The sequence below is a fragment of the Lithobates pipiens genome, unplaced genomic scaffold, assembly GCF_037356315.1.
Source record: "Lithobates pipiens isolate NorthernLeopardFrog02 unplaced genomic scaffold, aLitPip1_a1.2 Scaffold_16, whole genome shotgun sequence".
Classification (NCBI taxonomy): domain Eukaryota; kingdom Metazoa; phylum Chordata; class Amphibia; order Anura; family Ranidae; genus Lithobates; species Lithobates pipiens.
This window is the reverse complement of record NW_027507748.1, coordinates 404,626,870-404,639,044: the sequence shown is the minus strand read 5'-3', so window position 1 is coordinate 404,639,044 and position 12,175 is coordinate 404,626,870. Positions and strand designations below refer to the sequence as shown.

Sequence of the window (12,175 nt, the reverse complement as noted above, 5' to 3'; positions counted from 1 at the left end):
GACATAACTAAACATTTATAATGGTACATTTAGAAGACCAAGAGCAGATATGATAATTTTATTGGCAAGGTTTACATACACTTTAAAGTGTAAGTAAATTCCCCTATCGTTTTCAGCCAAGGAAGCTGCCATCTTTGCCTCTGTTTAATCTACAACTGCCATGAAGCTGCACATGTGATCAGTTACGACACCAGCCATTGGATGGTTTGACAGTTTGGTTGAGAGCACAACCAATGGGAGTGTTACATTTCCGGCATGTGCCGGAAATTGAACTGTTTTATGGTTGGGTTTACTTCCGCTTTAAAAGTACACACAGTAAGCTAACATTTTGTGTTTTGTGTTTAAAGTAAGCAAAGAGCAATGAAAAACATTCTATGTAAAAAACTATTATGTAAAGAGGTTGCTCTATTGTAGTGGCAATGGCATATATTATTCCAAAAACTTGGAGAATGACTTGCAATAATTGACCTGCCTGTAAGAGGGGGTTAGTACCTTTAATGATAGTTGCTGCCACTCTCCAGTCAGTCAGGGCTGGACTTCTTCTCTCTGGCTAGGTTATAAAAAGTGGGAGAGGAGCTGCTAGGGACGTTGGTGCAAGAGAAGAGATTGCCATGAAGGACTCTTGTTTGTGGTGGCAAGGTAGCCACATGATTTCTCACATTGTGGACCCCAGCTTGGGCATGTGAAATATACCTCAGGGTGATATATTGTGAGGGCAGCTTTGCAGAATACTGGTACTCGACCCCACTATGCAGGTGTATTACTATATAAGTATATAAGTATAAGTATTATGCCACTAGCTGAATTTTGTAATGAAACAGCTGTTAAGTAAAGCATTCAGAAAAGCAAGTTTCCAGACTTGACCTGTTATTGCAGTGGTTCTCAACCTACTAGTGCCGTAACCCCTTGATAAAATTTCACAAGTTGTGGGGACCCCTAACAGTAAAATTAATTTTGTAGCGTGGGTTGTCAGCACCTAAGGTAAGACAAGTAATTTGCGCCCCTAACCCATGGACATTTAGTGCTCCCTGAGTCCCTTCCACTCGTACAGTATTAAAACCATTTCTGGTACATTTTTGAATGTACCACTCTTTCTCTTTCTCTTTGTTCTCCTTTCTTTCTTTTCTTTCTTCCCTTCCTTTCTTTTCAATCTCTCTCTCTATCCTAATTTCTTGTTTATTTTCTCCCCATTTCTCTCTCTCTAGCCATCTTTCTTGTTCTTTCTCTGATTCTTTCTATCACTCTTTCTTTGTTCTTTCCCCTCTTTTCCTCTCTCTTCCATGTATTCTCTCTTTTTTACCTTCTCTTGTTCCTTGTTGGGGGGGGGGGGGGGTGGAGTGGCAGTGCTGGTGGGGGGGGGGGGTGGAGTGGCAGTGCTGGTGGGGGGGGGGTGTTTCAGTGGCAGTGCTGGGGGGAGCAAACTCTGATCAGCCAACTTAGGTGCTCTTGGTCAAGGTCTTCTGCTGATCTGAGAGCTGTAGTGGATACTTGATGACTCTTATAATCACAGGCAGTGTTACTCACGGTGCCCTCGGCTCCATGGTGTCTCGCAGGAGTGACACTTAAGCCAAAATCAGGAGATAAGCTCTCTTCCATCCCCTCCCACTTTACATTCCTCACCAGTCAACTGCCTCTAGTCTCTGCCCCCCAGCCATGCTATGAACTGAATGGGCGGCCACTGGCTCCAGGGACAGCCCTCCCAGGTGGCTGTAAAAAGGCTGGGAGTCCAGGAGCAGCCCGAAATTTGGCAACCCTTGGAAAATCATCATTCGACCCTGGAAGGGGTCGCGACCCACAGGTTGAGGACCGCTGTGTTATTGGCTGAGCTGGGGTGAGTTTTCTGTCTAATCTGGCGTGAAAGGGTTAACATACCGTGGAAGGTCTGTAATATAGTTTAGGTTGGTGACCGGTGTTTCATCCTGTGGCAATACAGGCAAGAGGCAGAGCAAGGAGGATTCCACTGCTGTTATGTAACGTGAGTGGGTGAGACTCGAGATAATGTTCTCTCGAGTCTCCAGTTATATTAAGTAAGCCAGATAAGCCACCCATGGACTGTGGGGTTGGATGCATTTGGGCCATGTAGCAGTGCACAACTTGGTGGCCCTGAGGTCGCAAGAGGATGATGAGGAGGACAAGGCTTTAAGTTTCTCCACCACTAGGGGACCCTATTACATGCTTATGGTCACATTTAGCTAATAATGACCGATGAGATAATATTTCTTTCTATCTATGCAACTGTATCAAAATCCAAATAAGTTTCAGTTAATGATCCAGTAAAGTAGCAGTCAATCTATGAGCTGGCTCCAGTATAGAAATCCTAGCAATTACATTAATGCTCTTTATAGTAATTGCAATTAGTACCATAATATTGCTTTCAATAGGTAATGATGTTAGTGTGTGATCGTATGCCCGTCCCAAAAGTAGTAACTCACTTCAGTGCAAGATGGAAATGAAAAAGATGCTTCAGCAGCAGATGCTACTAAAACCCTAATATCTAGTCATATAATATAAAAGTGAATATATGAATGCATACATCATACGTCATTGGTTTACCTTTTCATGTTGGGTTTTCAAATGTGTAAGCTCTTTCTCTACTTCACAGATGTGACTGGTGGCTTTAGCTACCTCTGCTCGTTCCAGGTCTCTTTCAGCCAATAATTGCTCAATGTGTTGCTGCTTTTCCTTCAGAGCCTCTTGAAGTGCAGTTGTACCAGAGATTTTTCGTGCGTAGCGTGACGATGTTTCTGTGAGCTATGGGCAAATCCGTTAGCTTCAGGTTACAATAACGAAGGGAATACATTTCTTTTTATTCTTATACCAAGACGCAGATGTTTACCATGCATAAAAACACATGGCTCTAAACAGGATATGAGTTACAGGTTACTGAATGTCTTGTTACTTGAATATGAGGTAAATATACAATTAGGTGAGCACTGACAGAAACCTCAGTGGTTTGTACTTTGTAACTTGCTACTTCATTGGTCAGCATAACCATATACTACATAAAGTCCTCTCAAAACTAGCATTTCTGGTTTAAATTTATAATCAATAAGCTGTGTGTTATTTTATTTTCTGAAACTTGACAACCTACCTCATTGTAATGCTGCGTACACACGATCGGAATTCTTGTCGGAAAAAGCTCTGATAGTTTTCCAGACAGAATTCCTACGGAATTCCGCTCAAGCTGTCTTGGCCACACATGGTCACACCAAATTCCGATTGTTTAGAACGCGGGAACGTACAACACTTACGACGGGACTAGGAAGTTCAATAGCCAGTAGCCAATAGCTTCCATCTTGTAGTTGAATCTGAGCATGTGTGATTTTTGGTGTATCGGAATTGCATACACATGATCGGAATTTACGATAGAAAGTTTTTCCGTCTGGAAAATTGAGAACATGCTATCAATTTTTGGCTGGTGGAAATTCGCATAGCTAAATTCCGATGGAGCATACACACGGTTGCATTTTCCGATGAAAAGCTCTCTTCGGTCTTTTTCTGGCCGGAATTCCGATCGTGTGTACATGGCATAACACCTAAAAGAAGGCTTAACACTACTTTTGGTGGATTTAAAATCATGAAAATTAACAAAATAATCCAGCAAAAAGCACCTTTGTAACAGGCCTACAAATTTGGGAACTATGAAAGGGAGATATTGCATTACCCAAATTGTTCTAAAAAGGTGTCAGTTTATGCAACCCACTGCTCTTTATATAATACTATATCAGGGTCTGGTTGAACTGGGACTGGCCCATAATCTGCACATTTATTGCTATGACAAGGTTAACCATAGTAGTTCTGTTACTCATATACATATACAATTTCACATAAAAACTCCTAAAGTATAATTAGAACTAAAGGCAATGTATTTCCTTTTTGGAGAAAGTAAGGAGGATTAAAACCCCCTGTAATTTTTATTTTTTTTGCCATCTGTGTCCCATTGGAAAGATTTCCCATTACCAAAACATGAAGTGAGAGGAAATCCCTCTAAAGTGAGTGAATCCCTGGTTGTCACAACAGTGTCCCCACTGCAAAATTTCCCCTATGCCTGTCTTGCTGACAAACCAAAATGTTAAAAATATGCACTGTCACTGTACTAATGAAACTGGCTGGGGAAGGGTTAACATCTGTGTGCCTAACAAGTGTTTTTTCACTGTGGGGGAGGTGCTTTTACTAAGAGAAGGCATAGATCCCTATCCCTGCTCTGCAGGAACACAGGATCACTGTCTTCCTTACAGACAGAATGGTGATCTGCCTTGTTTACATGGCAGACCAGCGTTCTGCCTGTGTACAGATTGATTGCGTGTACCAGAGGACATAGAATCCGCTGGACCTGCTGAATGGCTCCGATATCCCAGAAATACAGGATCTCGTGTATATATACATATGATTCTGCACAGCGCGACCGCCCTGTTGCAGTAAATCTGCTATGCGGCCGTCAGCAACTGGTTAAGATCATCAGCATTATGATAACTCACAAGCAGCAAGCACTCTATCATGTCTCTGGCTGGCTCTGTCACAGTGTGCCACATAACATGGCTGATGGGTGCTGACACTTATGACCAATAAGTTAACAAAATCAGCCATGTTATGTGACACACTGTGACAGTGCACTGCCAGACAGAGTCATGACAGAGTGCCTGCTGCCTGTGATTTATAATACCATCCATTATGCTAGAGAGACAGACAAAGCGCAATGTAGTCTATTCACAGACACCCCTAAAGCACACCTGTGTTGAAGTCTTGAAGGCACTGGAAGCCCCATCGGATCCGCATCCCCTCTTTTCCTGCAGCTGGACACTGTCAGCTGAGCTCAGCTGCCTCTCTCTGCCTGGTGCTGTCCCGCCCACCTCACGGCCTCTCAAGTCTCACTCTATGGGGCTCCGGATACTACTGGGTGGGGAGCAGAGCTGAGCGGAGGAAGATCACTCTGCCGGGGAAGGCAAGGAGATAGATAGGCAGGCAGGCGACTGGCTGGGACTTGAGCCAAGGCAGAAGAACATGCGAGCGGGAGCGGAATGGGCATGTGCCAGAAACTGAAGAAATAGTCCCTCCGCTCTGACCAGCATATCATCATCAGAAAGGGGCACAGATAATGGACAACCCCCCCCCCCCCAAGCTAGTAGGAGTGGGGGTGAGTAATTCAGATTTTTTTTTTATTCTGCACCGACTGTCTGAAATTTCCTGGGCCCCTGTTCAAATCCAATCCAGGGACAAAACCGGGGACAGACTTGGTCCAGGGACTGTCCCCAAAAACCAGGGACGTCCGGTAAACCTAGTCTTAATGATAAACAGAACAAATTGAGAGGGTGAATCTCCCTAATGGGGGGACATACAGAAATAAAAACCTGACAGGTGTTCTCTTTATCACAAACTTAAAAAAAAAACATTTTACCTTTAGTAATACTTTATGTACTCTCAAACATGCCAAAAACCAAGTGCAGTGCCAAAGTGCCAACACTGTTGCACATTACTTTGGCAGAGCTGATGAATATACTTTATGCATTATGCCAATGGAAAACAGAAATAAAACAAATTTTAAAGCCTAATAAAAATATATTGCATGTTAATAGAATAAACTTTGTACTTTCCTCCAAATTCTATTAACAATTTGCTCCTACCAGGCCACTCCTGCTGGGTCTGCCTCCTACAGAGGATGCCACTGAGCTCACTGAGCTGATGGAGGAGCTGCTGGGACTGTGAGTCAATGCAGACACTCCCATTGCCATCCTTTTGCTTTTCTTAGCTTTAGCAGGACTTGTAGATGGAAAACCAATGCGGATCACTTTGTGGATAGGAGCAAACAGGCCATACTTCGGTGGACACTGAAAGTACCTGTAGTAAACAAAATAAATACAATCAACTGATATTCATTGAGTGGATAACAGAAAATTGCTGGCCACTTATTAACCCTGTTACTTTTTGATCTATTCAATTCCAGATGTCAATGACTGCAGCAAAACCAGTATGTAATATAGCATTACACTGAGATAAAGATCATAGCAGTACAGAATAGCTCATATAAGGGCTTGTTTCCCCCGCCATACATGCAGTCTTTTCTGCATGCACATTTACATGCATTTTAATGCATTTGCATTGTTTGCAGTGTATTTTAAATCACTATTGACTTCTATTTACATACCGGTACTTTATACTTATACTATACAGTGAGAGTAAACAACGCCCCATCATTGGTTCTAGTGGGAAGAATAGTGCACCATTGTTGGTATCAGTGGGTGTCCATTAGTACCATTGAAATAAATAGTTCCCCTATCACGGGTTTAAGTAAAAGGATTAGTGCCCCATTGTTGACATCAGTGGGAAGAATAGTGCCCCATCATTGCTTTTAGTGGGAGGAATAATGCCCTCTTGTTGGTATAAGTAGGAGGAATGGTGCCCCATCATTGGTATCAGTGGGAGGAAAAGTGCCCCCTTGTTGGTGTCAAAGGGAAGAATAGCACTCCATTGTTGGTGTCAAAGGGAAGAATAGCACTCCATTGTTGGTGTCAAAGGGAAGAATAGCACCCCAGTGTTGGTGTCAAAGGGAAGAATAGTACTCCATATATGGTGTTAGTGGGAGGAATGGTAAGCATCATTTGTAGGGTAGGTGGGAGTTTGCCCCCTATGGGAAGGTTAGGTAACCACAGCACCCCAACCCCTGTCCCCAATGGCAGCATCTGCTATAGTTCTCTCCACACCCCCCTGTGTTAACACTGTTCCATCTCATTGTCTGCACTGTGCTCTGTTCCTGACTTTGCTTTTCAGGGCCGCTGATAGAAATCAAGGGGCTCCGTACAGCCTACCTAATGGGGCCCCCTTCAGCCCCACCCCTGGTCCTGCCCCTGGCCCCTTCTTCAGCCCCACCACTGGCCCTGCCCCTGGTCCCTGCCCAGACCTGCCTTGAAACAGTGAAAGTGCAATGCTGCCAATGCCATAATGTGCATGTGCTACCTGCAGAGACAAGAGTGCCATCCATGTAGCAGATCTTGTCTGAATAACCCCCAAGAAGGACACACCTGTGTTAGTCACTGGCAGCCCCACAAACCACTTCCTCTCTGTTCCTGCTGCTGCCAGGACAAATGTCAGCTGAGCCACTTCTTCTGCTGCTGCCGTTTGCCTCACTGCTTCTTCTCCAGTCTCAGGCTGAGTGGAGAACAGAGATGAGCGTCATGAGCAGAGGTAGATAAATCACTTCGCCAAGGAAGGCAATATGCAGGCCGGGACTTGAGCCAAGAATAACATGCGGAGGGACCCAGAAGGTGGAAAAAGACACCCAGATAAGTTAGGCAGAGCAGAGCGGGGGGATAGGGGGGTAGCTTGGGATGACCAGTTGGAGAGAGACTATTTAAATGTGTTTTATTATGCACTCTGTTCAGATTGCCCGTGCCCCCCTGCTGAGCCAAGGACGCCGGGCATGCTTGTTCCGGCTTATCAGCAGCCCTGTTGCTCTCTATGCCTCCATGACTCCATCTGCTTGCCATACAAATCTCTAATTGACTTTTGTACCAACTAAAATCACTGTACAGTGCATCTGGAAAGTATTCACAGCGCTTCACTTTTTCCTAATTTTGCTATGTTATAGCCTGCTACTTTCTGATTGGTTTGTGTAACAGCCTATTCTTACTGTACCATGTTTCAATACTGGATTTGTTTTGTCCTTACTGGCGCACACAATAAAAACTTTGAATGAAAAAAAAAATAATTCTACAAACAATGACAAAGTGAAGACGTTTGTTTGAAATTTTTGCAAATGTATTAAAATAAAAAATAAAATAAAAAAAATCCCATGTACATAAGTATTCACAGCCTTTGCCATGACATTGAAAATTGAGCTCAGGTGCATCCGGTTTCCACTGATCGTCCTTGAGATGTTTCTATAACTTGATTGGTAAATCTGTGGTAAATTCAGTTGATTGGACATGATATGTAAAATTTTTTGAATTTTTTCATAAATTTGCAAATATTTCAAACAAACTTCTTTCACGTTGTCATTGTGGGGTTTTATTTGTAGGAAATTAATGAATTGAATCCATTTTGGAATAAGGTTGTAACATAACAAAATGTGGAAAAAGTGAAGTGCTGTGAATACTTTCCAGATGCACTGTATATAATTGGTCATACCACCTATCACACTGACTTATGTTATAGTATATAATCTGCCAGCAGAAAGTTTGGCTAACGTAAGTTATTAAAAATGCTAACTTTTTGCACAACTTAGATCCCTTCTTCAGGTTTTTATGACATAATTTGAATATTTCAGCAACTGTCACTGTATACATTATGTCACCATCTGTCACACCAATTTATAATAATATAGATAAAATACATAAATAACCTGTAACCAACTATTACTCTGACTGATCTTAGTGCCAGTTCACACCATATGCAGTTCTGTGCAGTTTTGTGTGCTTTTTTTCTGCACAAAATGAATGCACATTGTTTTCCATGTATTCCAATGCCTCTAGTTCACACCATGCAGTCAGTTTCCGGTTAGTTTCTGCACTGAAAACTGACTGCATGGTGTGAACTAGAGCCATTGGAATTTTTTTTCATTTTGGAAAGAGTAAGTCAGTTTATTTTTTAACATCCTCGTCTCATTGTAGAGATTTCCCTTCACTTTCTGCCCCATAGCCAAACAGGAAGCAATAGGAAATCTATGAAAATTAAGGGAATCCATTGCCCCCCGACCCTCAGAGCTAGTGTCCCCACTCGAAAATGTCAGTGCAGGTCAAACAGCAAGGGGTGTGGCCTGGACAGGAAGGGGTGGGTCATGTTTAGATATGGGGGAATAGTCAGTCTAGAGCAGCACAAAACCTAAATACACTACTGTTGGGCACACACTTCACAATCATCATTGCTGTTAAAAAAATGTGCTACACACTTATATCTGTACAAGTTGTACATGAGCATAATAAACACTGAAAAAGTTACATAGGCATGTAACAATGTTAACATCAAGTAAAGGATACAGATTTTTATATGCTGTAATCATACCATGTAACAAACAGAAAGTAGTGTGTCTGTGCTGTTATAAAACTGTCCATTAACATGGTGATCTTTATAGGAATTTTACTTCACCAGTGGTGTTGTTTTTTTGTTTTTTTTTATAATAAAATGCCAATTTGTTTAAGGCAATTAGCATACATGGAGATAAAAAGATATCACATTTTTTTAGAACACAAAGGCATCAGGTAGGAGCCAATTGTTCACAGGAATTTAGGCAAGGTATTCTTATCCCATATCTTCTTAATTATCTTCTTAATTAGTGGGACATCCCATGATCTCAAAGGTTATCCTATATGTTACCTTGTTGAACAATCTCTTTCAAAAGCTTATTTCCTGACAGACTCCATGGCAGCCTACGTATGGGTTAATCCCCGCCTCTCATACCTCATAGGACCACACTCCCATAAATCTTTGCTTCTGAACAGAGACTGTGTTCCTTTTTTGTCCTCCTCCTAGGACCAAGGTGTTTGCTTACCTTACGAAGAGTTCCGGTCCAGTCCTGTTTGCACGAAGATCCTGAGGGTGATTGTGATTCCAGCAGTACCAGCTATTAGCCGGGTGGAAACGGGCGATATATGCGATGCCATGAAGAGCTTACTAACCTGCCATTGGCAGGCAAGCGGCAATTTGGCCATACATCCTTTGCTATTAGCAGGAGGCCTCTATTTTGATGTCCCGTTCGTGCAGTGGGTGGAGTACCCCCAGTCAGGATGGATCGGGATCGTGCCGTGGCGGTATCGTATTGATTTTAATCATTATCATTATGGCAGCCTGTTTATGTGTGTTGTTTGTCATCTCCTTCTTTCCATTTCCTGGTATGTATGGCGGCTGGAGCGCATTTGCATTCCAATCCGCCGCCTCTTCCGTTCGTTCTGCGCAGGCGCGTGCCTCGTTCGGATCGAGGCTTGGTCCGAACGTGCGCAGTTTTCGGAAGACGGCGGTGATCGTGCATGCGCACGAACTCCGCTGACCGACGCCAGGGGGGCATGGTGACGTCACCATCGGCGCCAACTTTTAAATAGCTGTCAGATACAGCTATGGTTGGGATCGCTCTGCGAGAGTGTGCTGTGTGTCTTGCTTGGAGGTATGTTCTGTTCGCCAGGAAGCTCTACTATTTGATTCCTGTCAGGTGCTTATGGTGTTTTCGAATCTCTCCAGCATACAGACTTTCTCATTATGGACGTATCATCGCCCCCCAGTGGCCAACCCTTACGCTGCAGGTAGGAATATTATTTCCTTCTGCTGGGTTGTTTTCGGTAATTACTTTTGGTTTTCTTGCTGTAGTTTTTTCTTTCTATTTAGCCCTTCTAGGTCTGAACGTCATTTATCGGCACGCAAAGATACTGACCAGTCTAGGTTACATCATCGTCAGTCTACATCAAGTTCTAGACGCTCTAGATCACCCTCCAGACACCATAGATCAAGATCTGGATCTGGTCGTCATTCAACCCACCGTTCCAGCCGCTTAGAGAAAGCCTGCTGGGGTTGTAAATCTCACGTTCCAGAGGGTAAATCTCTGTGAGTCTTGTTATTCCAGAGCTATGAAGGAAAGGGGAGCCGGAGACCAGCAAGTGGATGCATTGGTCAGGAAGGTGGTTCAAGAATCTCTGAACAAAGCAGAGTCTGATCGGATGTTTAACCCTCCTTCCGTTACAGCTCCTGTCGATGTAGATGCAGACCCCGTAATTCCGGGTCCCTCCAGACACAGTGTCTCTCCAAGTGAATCTTCAGACAGTGAGATTGATGATTCAACTGCAGGTTTTGATTTTTCTCTTGTCCCGCAGTTAGTCAGAGCAGTCAAGGACACTCTAAAATGGGAAGAGCCAGTTGAAGCACCCTCTAAACAGAGGAAGTACTTTAAACACCTTAAGAAGGACCGCCCGAATTTCCCCTTCTTGGGTGAGCTCGGTGAGATTATTTCAGACGAATGGGGAAAAGTGGAGAGGAAGAACTCCTTAATTTCCAAGATTGCCAAAATGTACCCGTTTAAAAGCGAGGAAGTTAAATATCTGGATTCAGCCCCTCTTATTGATGCGGCTCTAATGCGTCTAGTCAGACATGTTACACTCCCTCTTGAAGATTCCGTTTCGTTCAAGGATGGTTTAGAGAGGAAGATTGACACCGACTTGAAGCGCATTTATATCACCGCAGGCATGGCTTGTAAGCCAGCTCTGGCTCTTGCAGCATTATCTAAAGCCATGGAGTCTTGGACGGATGATGTTGGTGCGGCTTTGGAAGCGTTTCGGAAGAACTTATCCGGAATTCACCAGTACATGAACTGAAGTTAGCATCAGTCTTTTGGGGGAAGCATCCCTTGATATTATCCGCCTAGTGGCACGTGTCATGCTCTCCTCAGTTACTGCGAAGCGCGCTCTGTGGCTTCGTCCGTGGGTTGCAGATCCTGCCCCTAAACAGGCATGGTGTAAGATTCCCTGTGAGGGACCCTCCCTCTTCGGGAACAAACTTGATTCTGCCATTTCCAGTGCTACTGGGGGTAAATCAGGGTTCTTACCCCAGGATCGTCACCTCTTGGGTCAGAGGAAAGTTCAGCCCAGACAAGAACAAGAGCGTGCTAGAGATGCTCGCTGTTACAGGCCTGGTCGGGAATTTAGGAAGAATTGGAGAAGGGCTCAGTCTTCAAGCCAAAAATCCTCTAAGTCAACTACATCAAGGTACAATCCTACCACTTGTGGAAAAAAAAAAAAAAAGAAAAAAAAAGAAAGGTACTCCTGTCTTACACAGATTCCCTGTTGGCTCAAGGCGCTGCCATTCCGGTCCCAACCAGAGAGAGATTTCAAGGTGTCTACTCCCCCCTCTTTATGGTCCTCAAAAGAATGGCTCCTGGAGACCAGTTATCGACCTAACGCATCTGAATTCCTTCATCAAGAAGGAAAAATTCAAGATGGAGACATTACTAACAATACGTCAGTCAATACAACCAGGCGACTGGTTGATTTCCATAGACTTGAAGGATGCTTATTTCCATGTTCTGATCGCAAAAGAGTTTCAGAGGTACCTTCGGTTTGCAGTGGGCGAATTACATCTTCAATTTGTATGTCTCCCGTTCGGGCTTACAACATCGCCTCGAGTGTTTTCGAAGCTCTTACTGGCTGTGGTAGCACTAATCATGATCAAAGGTATTCGATTACACCATTACCTAGACGATCTA

General features: G+C 43.6%; 1 protein-coding gene across 2 annotated transcripts in view; it reads right to left on the bottom strand.

Annotated features, from left to right (window-relative positions):
- Positions 1-12,175, bottom strand: part of CLIP2 (CAP-Gly domain containing linker protein 2) — a 208,411-nt gene that overhangs the window by 45,716 nt on the left and 150,520 nt on the right. For both annotated transcript variants that reach the window (XM_077482366.1, XM_077482367.1), the window contains exons 5-6: positions 5,622-5,835; positions 2,554-2,751 (exon numbers count right to left, since the gene is read on the bottom strand). In XM_077482366.1, coding sequence (XP_077338492.1) covers positions 2,554-2,751; positions 5,622-5,835 — 412 coding nt within the window. The remainder of the gene's footprint in view (positions 1-2,553; positions 2,752-5,621; positions 5,836-12,175) is intronic.